The sequence below is a fragment of the Chiloscyllium punctatum genome, chromosome 5 (genome assembly GCF_047496795.1).
Source record: "Chiloscyllium punctatum isolate Juve2018m chromosome 5, sChiPun1.3, whole genome shotgun sequence".
Classification (NCBI taxonomy): Eukaryota; Metazoa; Chordata; class Chondrichthyes; order Orectolobiformes; family Hemiscylliidae; genus Chiloscyllium; species Chiloscyllium punctatum.
In genome coordinates, this window is record NC_092743.1 from 43,185,009 (window position 1) to 43,199,118 (window position 14,110).

The 14,110-nt window shown below is 41.4% G+C and overlaps 2 protein-coding genes across 9 annotated transcripts in view; one reads left to right on the top strand and one right to left on the bottom strand.

The window, feature by feature from the left end:
- cables1 (Cdk5 and Abl enzyme substrate 1) overlaps positions 1-14,110 on the top strand; it is a 164,705-nt gene that overhangs the window by 133,034 nt on the left and 17,561 nt on the right. For both annotated transcript variants that reach the window (XM_072570130.1, XM_072570129.1), the window contains one exon: positions 8,294-8,400. In XM_072570130.1, the coding sequence (XP_072426231.1) occupies positions 8,294-8,400 (107 nt within the window). The remainder of the gene's footprint in view (positions 1-8,293; positions 8,401-14,110) is intronic.
- The window catches only part of LOC140477023 (UDP-N-acetylglucosamine transporter TMEM241 homolog), a 225,545-nt gene that overhangs the window by 42,293 nt on the left and 169,142 nt on the right, over positions 1-14,110 (bottom strand). The window lies entirely within an intron of this gene.

The following is a 14,110-nucleotide window of genomic DNA, read 5'->3' on the forward strand; positions in this document are numbered from 1 at the left end:
GCATACTCTCAGTCACTTAAACGGGATAACTTACTGCAGAAAATGTGCTGATTTGTTTTTTAATAGGGCATTGATTTCAGTTAGTCTTGTCGTACTGCAGACTTCTTGTATTGATCATTTCCCTAGCACCCTGTAGACTGCCATTCTTTACAACACAGCATGACACAGGAGCCACAGGAAAACCTGGCAACTTCTGCTTGGAACAGGTTGGCTTCCAGTGATGAATGTGTAAATGCAATTATGCGACAACGTTTTTTATCATTCTTTCAAAGGATGTGGGCATACTGACCAGGCCAGTATTTAGTGCTCATCACTAATGGCCCTTGGGAAGGTCTAGATGAGCTGCCTTCCTGAACCATATCCATCTACTGTCGGTAGATCCATAATGTTAGAATGCGAAATGTAGGATTTTGACCCAACAACACTGAAGGTTTCGGGGGGAGCTCTAGTGTTCTCATGAAGCTGCAGCTCTTGTCCTTTGAGATGTTAAAGTTCTTGAGTTTAGCATTGCTGTTATCCGAACATGGGTGAGTTGCTGTAGTGCATCTTATAGATGGTACACGCTGCTGCCACTTTGCAGGAATAATGGTGGATGTGCTGCCAATCAGGTGGAGAGCTTTGTTGAGGTTCTTGTGTTGTTCGATCTGCTTCTATCCAGGCAAGTGAGGAGTATTCCATCACGCTCCTAACTTGCACCTTGTAGATGGTGGACAGGCTTTGAGGAGTCCCAAGCTCTGACCTGCACTTGTGGCCACAGTATTTTATATGGCCAGTCCAGTTCAGTTTCTGTTCAATAATGACCCCTAAGGTGGTTATAGTGGGACATTTGGAAGTCAGAATGCCATCGAATGTCAAGGGCACATGGTTAAGTTTTTTTTTGTTGAAGGTGGTCATTGTCTGGTGTTTGAGGGATGGAAACGTACCTTGCCACTTTCCAGCACAGACCTGGATATTTGCACGTGAGCACAGTAAACCTCAGTACCTAGGGAGTCACGAACGGTGCTCAACATTGTAAAATCATCAGTGAACGCTTTGCATCAATAAAAACTACTTCTGCCCTTATGGTGGAGGAAAAATTGAGAGTGGTTGAGATTGTGCAGAACTCCAGCAGTCATTTCCTGTGGCTGAGATAATCGCCCTCCATCACCCACAGAGGGAGACACAAGAAATCTTCCTGAAATCATTAAAATCCAAAGGACAAGTAAGAATGTGAAACTTAAAGAAATTAATAAAAATAAAATAGCATTTGAGAAACTAATGGAACCAAACATTGATGTTTCTACAGGACCCAATGTTTCTCATGATGGCCACAGCGATAGTGGATGCCGTAGTGATCATTTTTTAGATTTTTGGTAATGCTGCAACAATGTCTGTAGTTTGGAAGGTTATAACTGTTAGAAGTGCTTAAGAAAAGAGGGAGAGAGAAACTGAATGTCAGCCTGATGGCAGTGGTAGGGAAGGTACTAGAATCTATTTTAAAGGTTGTAAGCAGTGGATATATAGAAAATAACTGTTTGACAGGACAGAATCAAGACTTGTGAAGTAGAAATCATGTTTGACAAACCTGCACAGTTTTTAGAGGGTGTTCCTTGCAGGTTTGATAAGGGCGACACGGTGGATGACCATAGTCCCATAATCATATTGTACTAAAGAGGCCCTTCAGCCCATTGGGTTTGAATCGACTGGTGTGGTACTTCAATTTTCAGAAAACGTTTGATATAGTCTTACATAGGAGGTTAGTAAACAAATTAAAGCGGATAGGATTGAGGAGAATATATTAACATGGTCTTAGGATTGGTTAACAGGCAGGAAGCATAGAGAATAGAACATAGACCAGTACAGGCCCTTCAGCCTCAATGTTGTGCCAGCCTATTATCCTACCCTAAGATCAGACTAACCCACATATCCTTCATTATGCTATCTTCCATGTGCCTATCCAAGAATTGCTTATATGCCCCTAATGAGTCTGACTCTACTACCACTGCTGGTAGTGCATTCCACTCACCTACCATTCTCTAAGTAAATAACCTACCTCTGACATCTCCCCTAAATCTTTCTCCAATTACCTTAAAATTATGCCCCCTCGTGATAAACATTTCTGCCATGGGAAGAAATCTCTGGCTATCCACTCTATCTATGCCTCTCAACACCTGTACACCTCTATCAAGTCACTTCTCATCCTCCTTCGCTCCAATGAGGAACGCCCTAGCTCCCTCAACCTTTCTTCATAAGACATGCCCTCCAGTCCAGGCAGCATCCTGGTAAATCTTCTGTGAGTAAGTAGGTCACTCTCGGTATGGAATGCTGTGACCAGTGGAGTTCTACAAGGATCAGTGTTTGGAAACCCACTACTTACAATCTATATCAATGATTTTGGGTGTGGGGGCCAATTGTAATATTTCCAAATTTTCAGATGATGCAATATTATTGGGAGTCTTGATCGTGAGAAAAGTTCAAAGAAGATTGAGTCTGGCTTAGTGATTGACCAAGAAAAATATAATGTGGGTAAATGTGAGATTATGCAGTTTTGTGGGAGGAACAAAGTTGCAAAATATTTTTCAAATGGTGAGGGGCTGGACAATGTCCAAAGGGACCTAGGTGTCCTTGTTCATGAGTCACTGAAAGCTAGCATGCAAGTGGTATGTTCACATTTAGCACAAGTGGATTTGAGTCTGAAACAAAGACGGCTTCCTCCAATCGTGTTGAATGTTAGTGAGACCACACCAAGAATGTTGTGTGAAGTTTTGATCCCCAAGTCTAAGGAAGGATATAGTTCCCATTGAGGAAGTGCAATCAAGGTTCATCAGATTAATTACCTGTGATGGTGAGACTGTCTTGTGGAGAGATTGCACCTTTTATTCGCTGGAGTTCAGAAGAATGAGATGTGATTTCATTGAATTTTCAAAATTCTTGTTGGAGTTGACAGAGTCGATGAGGAAAGAACTTTTCCCTTCATTTTGTGATCCAGAACCAGGGGACCCAGTCTCCAAATAAAAGGCAAGGCCTTTGGAACTGAGATGAATAATTTCTTCACTCAGGGTTGTGCGAGTTCAGCCATTAAGTAAGTTTGAGAGATCTTTAGTTCCTAATGGTGTAAAGGAATATGGGGCTATTATATGAATATAGCATTGAGGTAGACGATCAGCTGTGATCTAGAACAGGCTCGAGAAACTGAATGGCTTCTATGTTCCTAACCATCCTCATTTATGCGAGGTATTACCAGTAAGAGGTCTTCCTTGAAAACCCATTGTGTAAAGTTTTGCCAGGGATTCTTAATGCCGTGTCCAGTTGAGTGTTGCCTGTGATATCACACTTAACCTCACGTTTTGAGTTCAGCTCTTTTTTTTCTTCATGTTTGGACCAAGGCTGTGATGAGGTCAGCAGTTGGTTAATGACTGCTATCCAGGTAGTTCAGGATGATTAGTCAGCACTTCTGACTGAAGGTGATTGCAGAGGCTTCAGCCTCGTCTTTTGCTCTGATGTGCTGGGGTCTCCTATCATTGAAGAAGAGGATATTTGTGGAACTTCCTCCTCCAGTTAATAATTTAATTTGTGATTGGATGTGATCTACTGATTGTGTGTGATTGATTATCTCTGCTGATCGCAAACTACCTGTGCTGTTTAGCATGAAGTAGCCCTGTGTTGTAGTTACACTAGGTTGACAGCTCATTTTTGGGCATGTCTTGTGCTGCTCCAGGCGTACGCTTTTACGCTCTTCATTGAACTAAGGTTGATCTCCTGGCTTGATGGCAGTGTGGGGATATGCTGGGATTGTACATTGTAGTCGAATATAATTGTACTGCTAATGGCCCACAGTGCTTAGGAAGGAGCATCGCAAGAGTCAGAAGGGAAGCCATGATTTTCTCAATTTACTGCATCAATAAAACCAGAAACAGGTAAGAATGATCCCATCCAGTTGGATGGTGTTGGAGGAGGTTAGTGTGGTCAACCCTGTTCAAGATGACAGGACCAGGAGACTACTCCTGTCATTGTCACACGGGATACCATTTTGTGACTTGTTCCACTACTGTAGGAGTCGGGTAATGGAGACAATAAGAATCAAGACCATTTACAAAAAAGGCACTGCAAACTTGGAGTCAGAGATATCCTTGGAAGAATAAACATGGTGACCTCCCTCAGCTAAACTTCCCTGTTGTGATCTGGCAACTTCCCACAAATGGGGTGTCTTGTTTCAGCTTACCAGCTCTAATTCATAGCTATTTGAAGGCAGAGAACTTAAGAGAAATGCAGACGTAAACTTATGGACTTTGTGTTCTGCCTCTGGTACCACACTACAGATCATTTGAGACCATTACAATGTCATCACCTTATAATGCTCACCAACTAATTGAATGCAGCCAAACTGTCCCTTAATTTCCAACACATCCTGTGATACTCTGAACAATTCCTCAGGTAATAGCTATATTTGGCTCCCTATAATTTTGATTCCTTTCACTACACTGTCAGTCATTGTCTCTCACATTCCCAACATTTCATTATAATCTTCCCGTCAACTACACTCACACCCTCCCAGCTCCTCTGTCTATTGCACACCCTGTATCACTGCAGTCAGTACTTTGCAGCAGATCTCTTTCTTCACAAGGACATTTTTAATAGAAGCTAACCAAATAATGATTTTTCTTAAAATCACAATTTTGAGGTGATTATTTTAATTGTGTAACTATCCATCGATGATAGAGTTTGGGTTTGTCTTAGTAGTATTCTGTTCCAGTATTTTAAGAGGTTTACCATTGAAACATTTACACACTTAAATAAAAAAAGTATCAAGCAGTTACAGTCCATTAAAATAATTTTATCAAAGCTGTATTTCTTCAACTGCAGATTGATTTATTGAATTTTTTTCTAGATGTGACTCAGACAAACAACTGACTCAGACAAACATCCTTTTGTTTTAATTGAAACATGAAAATCTAAAATACATCCTTTTCAAGCTGTTTCCTTGCATCAGTTGTGAAAATATTATTAAGTCAGGTCAAGAAAGGATCCTCATTGTCCTGTCTCAGACAGTCAAGCCCTCTTTGTTGTAGTGTTTTTGATTTAATTTCAGAGTGAAATGAATAGGTTTGCTGAGAGGAAGGTCCCAAGGCCATTAAAGGAACAGAGCAGCAATACCACTTGTTTTGTACTACTTGTGTGCATCTCAAGGTGAGGAAGTGGTGAAACGCTGCACAGGGAACAAAGGAATCGAGAGAGGGAGCCTGAGGCTAAGGGAATGGGGGAAGCTGTTGGAAAGCAGCAATAAACGTAGTAAAAGAAGTGACTTATGAAGGGAGTTCCACACACCATGATCTATGGAACATGAACATGTCACTGAGAGTAATCTGATGAATGCCAGGTATGAGGCCTGCTTGCTAATTATCTGTCTAGTTCCCTAAGTTATTTTTGGAATTTTTTAAATAATGGCAATCTGGGAGAAAATTTAACAGTCACCTCGGCAAATATGGATTAAATAAAACCACAAATTTGTTTAAGATAAATTGTTTTTGACTAAGATAGAGTTCCTTTATAACAGCCATGGTTGATCAGGATTTGGAGATGCTGGTGTTGGACTGGGGTGTACAAAGTTAAAAATCACACAACACCAGGTTATAGTCCAACAGGTTTAATTGGAAGCACACTAGCTTTCGGAGCATCGATCCTTCATCAGGTGGTAGTGGAGGGCTCAATCCTAACACACAGAATTTACAGCAAAAATTTACAGTGTGATGTAACTGAAATTATTCTTTGAAAAATTGATTGTCTGTTAAGACTTTCATCTGTTAGAATACAGTGATAGTTTCACTTCCTTCACGTGTAAATCACAAAACCTTTTTTTAAAAAGTTGCATTCTCAGGTTAGCTGTTAACAATGGTGATAGCAAGACAATATGTTGAAGGTGCTGGCCCCCTGTGTTCTCTGGCTATGCCATGATGTTTAGATTGATTCTAATCTAAAAAGTGAGATAACGGAGTTTTACATAAATTCCTGCAGTTTTTGAGCTCAGAGTTCTACATGAATGCATGCAGTTTTTGAGCAAAGTACAATGTAACCCTGCAAGTACAAATTCATCCCACAAAATATATGTGTGCATGTGGGTCTTTGTCTGTGTGTGTATGTATCTGTCTGTCTGTCTGGGTTGGGGGTTGTGAGTGTGAGAATGTGTGTGTGTAGTGAGTGCAGAGTGTCTTAAGTCTGTGAGGGGGTGCATGTGGGAGTGTGTGTGTGTGTGTGGGTGTCTGTGTGTATTGGAGTGTACAGGCAGCAGAGGAAAGTGACCGAGCAGAGGCTGATAGCTAAGTTTGGTACCCATAGGGAGGGCCTCAACCGGGACCTTGGGTTCATGTCACATTACAGGTGATCACCATTGCACTACACTCACACGCTCACACTCTCACACTCTCACACACACGGGCACACATATACACAGACGTGCAAACAGACACCCACACACACACAGCCACACTCTCACATGCACCCCCCTCACAGACTTAAGGCACTCTGCACTCACTACACATATATATTACACACACACACACACACACACACACACTTTTTCACACTCTCAACCCCCAACTCAGACAGGCACACACACATAGATAAAGACCCGCATGCTAACATATATTTTGTGGGGTGAATTCTGTGTTAGGATTGAGCCCTCCACTACCACCTGATGAAGGAGCGTCGCTCCAAAAGCTAGTGTGCTTCCAATTAAATCTGTTGGACTATAACCTGGTGTTGTGTGATTTTTAACATGGTTGATCAGGGTAGTGTAGGTGATGTGATGTATACGAATATCCAGAAGCCAGTATAAAGTATCATACAATAGTCTTGTCTATAGAGTTAGAAACAGAGAAAGGTAGAAAAAGGAACAGGAGTAGACTATATGGTCCTTTGAGCCTGCTTCGCCATTCAATGTGTCAGGACTGATCTAACTCAATACTGTGTTCTTGCTTTTGACTCATGTCCTTTGATACCATTAGCCCTAAGAGCTCCAACTCCTCCTTGAAGGAATTCAGCGATTTGACCTCAAGCGCTTTCTGGAGCAGAGAATTCCAGAAGTTCCCCACTGTCTGCGTAAAGAGCTTTCTCCTTATCTCCGTTACAAGGAGTATGTTGGGGAGTTACGAAGTTTTGTTTGGGCAGAAACCCTGAAAGTGCTGAACAAGTAAAATAGCAGACCATCTTGGTGAAACTAGGTTGATTATAGACAGTGCCCGTTCTGTCCAATTGTCCATCAGAATTATAATTCAGGATGCTGATTTTCATATTAAGAGTTGACTGCCATAATTGGGACCAATCTGTACCTGCTTACACAGAATGACACAACTCCAAGCACTTCTTCCACGTGATAGCGATTTGGTTGTACTACTTTTGATTCAGTTTACTGTATTTCCTGCTGACCGTATGGATTCTGCAACATGGGGAGGCTAAATGTAAAGTGAGTGAGTGAGTGCTTTGCGGAACAACTCCCTTCAAACCGCAAGCAGAGAACCCAAGCTTCTGGTTGATTATCACTTTAGTTCTCTCTGTTGCTCCCATACGGACTACTCTGACCATGGTCCACAACAGTGTTCTAACCAAGCACACATCAGCTTGAGGAACAGCGCCTCACCTTTTGACTTGGGCAACCTACAGCCTTCTGGTCTCAACGTTAAATTCAATGCCTGTACATCCGGACCCCTGGCTCCACATTGGTTTATTCTCATTTGTTTTGCTGGGTTGATCATTGTATTTCTTGTTAACCCTTCATGTGGCATTCATATGTTTTTATATTCCCAACACCTTTCAGCATAACCCTCTGCTTCTTCACTATATCCATTACTACTCTTTATCTGTTGCATGACAAAATGTTTTATTATCTAATCTTCTTTGGCCTTCATTCTGTCAGACTTCCACTTTGCTTTTCCTTTTCCCTTCTGCAGATTTTTTTTTAAAAAATGCACTTAAATCTGTTTCTCTTCTGTTCTGTTGAAATATTATTGATATGAAGCATTGTCTCTTTCTGTCCACAGAAGCTAGCTTTCCAAGTGTTTATTTGAATTTATTTCAGAGTTCTGACATCTGCAGTGCTTTGCTGTTGTTTTAAAATCAAGCCATTTTGTGTTACTGGCTTGAGGTATCAAATAGAGAAGATACAAAATGGATTAAATAAGAAATGGGGAAAATACATGAAAGGTCAATCAGCACTCTCAGGGGAAACTCAGGTTAAGACTTTTAATATATATCGTTCATCAGAAGTTAAAGAATAACTGTGCCTATGTGAATTACTAAGCCAGTTTTTTTTTCTCTGTAGACCACAGTGATTGAATATGTTAAGCCATCCGATCTGAAAAAGGACATGAATGAAACCTTCAGAGAAAAGTTTCCCCATATTAAGTTGACCCTCAGTAAGATAAGAAGGTAAGAAGATAGAATAGCTGTGAATTTCTATATTCATTCATGGAATGTAGATGCTGATGGAAAGTCACATGTATTGACCACTTCAATTGCGCTTTGAGAAAACTGGTGGTGAACCAACAACAACACAACCTTGCCACAGCGTTTCGGAGGACAATTAAAAGTCAAGTACGTTGCTTGGATCACATGTAAGCCAGACTGAGTAATGAAAGATTTCTGTCTCAAAAGGACATTGATGAACCATATGGGTGTTTGGTGACAATCTGGTAGTTACATGGTCAGCTTTGGTGCTCACTTCTAATTGCTGACCTATGCAATTAAGTGAATTGAAATTCCCCAGTTGTAAAGGTGTGATTGTGAACACTTGTCTCTGGGTCTTTAAGTCTTCTGAACGAATACCCCACTAAAATAGCCACTTTGCTGCCATCCCCTGAACTTTGACTGTTCAGGAAATCTATTATGTGACCCAAGTCAGGGCAGAGGGCTTTATGGAATAAATTTGGATTAAGTGCATCTGTTCTGCAGTGACTGCAGCTTGAAGCCCTTTGACTTTCCCTTTGTGGTAATCCCTTCATTGTTTATGTCGAAGCTGTGTTTGTTTTTCATTTTCTGTGAATCCCACATTTCTGATTAGTTCAATGTGACGTTGGGTAAACATCCACAAAACTGGCAGTTCATGTTTGTGGTACTGGGAGCTTTTGGAGCTGACCCACTTCCAGCTTTCCTCTGAGTACTTTGGTTGCTGGGCATTCGGTGGAGATGATTCTTGAGAATGGCTGGTCTCAGTGATTGCCTTTACATGGACAGGGCTGAATGTTGCATTTTCTCAAGTGAATTGCAGAAGTTTGTAAAGCATTTTTTTTAAAGCTTGTCTTGTTTCGCCTCTACTGACCTTAACTTCCCCTGAGATATTTCCCTGTGGCAGATCTGCATGGGAGATTCTATAGTTATTCATGTGGAAGACATGGCCTGTCCATCTAATATGTATTTTCTGGAATGTGATCTCTAACCTCTTGATGTTTGCATTAATATCGTCACTCATGACATCCCCAAAGAGCACGCCACCTTTAAGATTTATGCCATTAGTTGTTTCATCTGGTGCTGATGAAAGCATTGCCTGCATCTTGGGGAGACAGATTGGGAGACCAAAGGGTTTGATAACAGTCAGGAATTTCTTTGCCATAGTCTGGATATCTTGCTTATGGGCAGCTTCGACACAATCATGTTGAGATTTGGACAAAATGTTCATGCCACCTTACAAAGTGTTTAAACATTCTCGACTTGTTTACCAGATGGTTCAGAGAAAATGCCTCAGTCATGTAAAGGCGGCTGAGCTCTCCTTGTCGGTGTTCAAAATATAAGTCCCTTTAAGGGTAAATCAGCAGAGTTTCAGACTTGAACAAGAGTAGGATGAATGCTTATTGGACCTTTGTATTTTATGAAAAAGTTCTTATTGCAGAGTGATAATGTCCCTCCCTCTGAGCCAGGAGGCTGGGTTCAAGTCCTACCTGCTCCAATGGTGTGTAGTAATATCTCTGGACAGATTGATTAGAAAACTGTAAAGGTAAAGGCTCTTGTGGTGCAGTGGTCGTGTCCCCATTTCTGAGCCAGAAGATCCAGATCAAGTCCTACTTGCCTCAGATATGTCATATTGCCTTGTCAAGTGGTTGATAGGTTAGACGCTGCTGTAATGAAATGTGCTATGAGATGGATTCTTATGATGTAATGAGGGTGTCCCCTATCCTGGAACCAGGAGAAGTTCAAGTCCCCACTTGCTTCAAAGGTGTCAAGAGTGTTGGGCTGGAAAAGCACAGCAGGTCAGGCAGCAGTCTCGGAGCAGGAGGGATATTCATTAATTAAGATCATGGCTGATCTCTCCATCATCTCAGCTCCTCCTCCATGCATTATTCCTATAACCCTTAATTACCCTAGCACGCAAAAGCCATCCAACTATGTCTTGAATATATTTAATGAAGCTGCCTCAACTCCTTCCTTGGGCAGAGAATTCCACAGATTCGCAATTCTCTGGGAAAAGCAATTCCTCCTCAGCTCTGTCCTAAATTTACTCCCCACTAATCTTCAGGCCATGTCCCTTAGTCCTAGTCTCACTCACCAGCAGAAACAACTTGCCAGCCTCTCTCTTATTTATCTCTTCCATAATTTTATATGTTTTCATAAGTAAGATCCCTCTCATTCTTCTAAATTCTAGCGAGTACAGTCCCAGGGAGCTCAGTTAAGGCATTCAAGAAGATATTCGGTGCCGTAACACTTCTATGATACTGAAAGGGCTCAGTATTTTTGAGGAGTGCTTTGAGGACACAGACTTGGTAGATTTGTTGTTTGATCACTCTCGGTCAGGTTGCTGTTGTTCCACACTCTGTTACTCAGCGTGGACATAACAGCTAATTGATTTCAGCATCAAGTTGTGGATTGCTTGCAATAGTGGAGCTTAGATAGGAAGCTGTAACCTCCAGGCTCACCTTCTCCAGTCTGATATATGGCAGTATTGCAAAGTCCTGGACTATGATATCCGCCTTCCTGATGTAAATGATCAGACCAAACTCTCTACAGGCGTAACAGAGTGTTGCAAAGTTATTGCTCATTCACTGGCGTACCTTTCCAGGTCATGTACAGTAGACTTGGATGGATTGTTGTTCAATCATCACCAGCACCCTTTGCAGCCAGGAATTGAAATTATTGTGTCTGTTTTTGAGGATTGACTGAGCCCTCAAAACGAGGTTGGTTTCACTGCCCAGCCAGAGACTGCTGGGAGAGAATTGGAATTCTGTTTTATTTCACACTCCGTCTTCTGGCATCAAGCCACACTGCACTCCACTGCCTGCTCCCCCACCCCAATGGTCAGTTCTCAGACACTTGACTATTGCTGACCACTGTGGGAGATGATAACAGCAAGTTTCTTTCTCCAACTTGACCACAAGAAACCCTACTCTCATAGGGAAGACTTGGGCTGAACTTCCCTTGGGCTCTATTCCTGATGAAGGGCTTTTGCCCGAAATGTTGATTTTCCTGCTCCTCTGATGCTGCCTGAACTGCTGTGCTTTTCCAGCACCACTCTAATCTAGACTCTGGTTTCCAGCATCTGCAATCATTGTTTTTACCTAAAATTTCCTTGTTTGTTCGAGTTAGAAAACCATGGGTGGTGAGTGCATAATTTCTCAGGGCTTTGTAAACTCCATCGAACTCATCATCAGTCACAAGATCTCGATAGGGCTTTTGCCCGAAATGTCGATTTCAAAGCTCCTTGGATGCTGCCTGAACTGCTGTGCTCTTCCAGCACCACTAATCCAGAATCTGGTTTCCAGCGTCTGCAGTCATTGTTTTTACCTCGTTAGATCTCGATAGGCACCAATTTGAGCCATAAATATCAAGTAAGTTTCTGATGGGGATGTGACAGGATGAATGTTTGAAAGGTTGTTTCTCCTCGTGAGAGTAGAAGCAGGGGACACAGTTTAAAAAGGAGGGATCTCCTACTGGGATGTGAACTTTTTTTTCCATGAGGAACATCGGTGTGTAGACTTCTCTTCTCTAGAGAGCAATGGAGCATAGTTTTGAGTATCTTGAGGGCTGAGTTGAAGATTGTTGATTGAAGAGGAACTCGCAGGGTGCAAGGCGTGAACTGGAAAGTTGAGTTGGGGTCACAATCAGATCGTTTACAAATGGCAGTCGGGCTTGAGGGGCCAAATGGCCTACTGCCATTCATTCAGATGTTTGATAGGCAACTTAGGAATCTTGATGTATTATCTACAAGAGATTTGCTCCATTAAGGCGTACATTGTAAGTTTTGTTTCAATGTGATTATTCTCTGCTTTTAAAAAAAAGCATGTGGAAATCTGGCAGCCCAAGTGATGTGATACCTCTCTATATGGCCCTATGTGACTCATCATTATTTAGCATTCAATTGTCAATTCAAGTCTTTTCATCTTGCCACATTAGCTACTCAATCTCAATATCAAAGTGTACCTGACAATGACAATACTTAGGTTTATTTGCATTTTATGCCCTCGTTAACGTCATTGAGAAAGCAGTGAGAATCCGGCAGGAGGACGTTGAGTGACTAGCCAGCACATCAGGGTCTCTGCTTCATTCCCTCATGTCAAAAGTACAACCGTTCATGGTAAAACTGTTCAATGCTCACACATTGTTGTGATGGCAGAAAGGAAAAGTCTGATGTGCTGCATCTCACCTGAGACAGCTTGAGGAACCAGTCTTAGCAAACAAAAAGTTTATCCTTGACAACAAGATAGTTGCAATTCTTAAAATGATCCAATTAATTTATTGTGTATATTTGCAGACAGACTCGTACAGTTATTCAACAAATATAATTTTCCCATTGTGCTGCATTTCAAAAGTGTTGCTTCCTACTCCCTTGCAAGGTTAATTATGTAAAGTTCAACTTGGGAGGCAGAGCAAATGGCTGATAGAGCACCAGGCGGGTACATTTGATCACCAGGTCTCATTGTCTTGTGTTTAAAATATTCTACTGATACACAACCGTCTATACCGATAGATTTAACTTTTAGTACCATTTGTACCGTATTAGTGTTTCCTTGTTAAAAAAATCACTCATCAGTTGACTTAATGTAAACACACTGGCCACTGTCATAGAAGAGCACATTCAAATCTTTCAACCATATTAGGTGATTTGAAATGCAGATGGTACCAACCTGCACAATGTAAAATAAAATCTTACTGGCACTGTGTGATTGGCTCTTGCTGATTATAAGCTGCTTTCCTGACCAGATGGTCTTGAATCCAAATCTCAGGCTTTTCTTTTCTTTGCCAAATGTATGTTGGGTCAGATTCCCTTGTTTAAGGCCCAAAATTGATGACTCTCCACAGCACATGCCATCTGATGCATTTGGCACATATTGTTACATGCCAGTGTTATCTCCAGCCTGTGGTGACTTGGGGATTTTTTTCTTAGAAGGCAAAAGTAACAGGATTTGAAGATGCCCAATATGTCAAGCTCCAGAAGCCATACTGGGGGTATTTTTTTAATCTGTATAAAACGTGGATAAATCATTGCTGCCACTTTCACCCAAAGCTGAAACAAACAAACAAATATTGACTTGTTCATTGATTTAACTTCTCCAGAGCCATCAATGTTTTTGGTGTGAAATTTTGATGTGCTGTGAATCACTTGGGCCTAGTCCATTGCAGCAATACATAAATAAAAAGTACGTATCTCACTGCATCTGTCCAAAATGCTGTGTGCTTTCAGAAATTTACAGCCATAACTTTATGCCTCTAATAACTCCTCTTAATCAGATGAGAGGAGTGGTATGGTTCATATTGTGCGTGTTTATTTACATATATATTTTGTTCTTGTCCTCACCTACTGACTGGTGGTTGCACTTTCATGTCATATCTTCAGTAGACATATGTGGAAATGCTGGGAATTTTATTTCAATCACGTTCTCCTGATTGGGAGCCATGCCCGTGCTTGAAACTTCATTTGCATGATTTATTGAGAACATTTGCCAGGAAGTTTCCAAATTGACAGTAGCTGATTGGAAGAACACTAGGAGAAAGTCTTAGTGACTGACTTATTCAACTAGCTGTCTCGGCCATAACCTTTATAATTTGCTTTCACTTTGTTATTATCTTCCTGTCATTTGAAATCATGCAATTCCTACAGTGTGGAAGCAGTCCTTTTGGCCCATCGAGTCAACGCCTACCGTCTGAGGAGTGT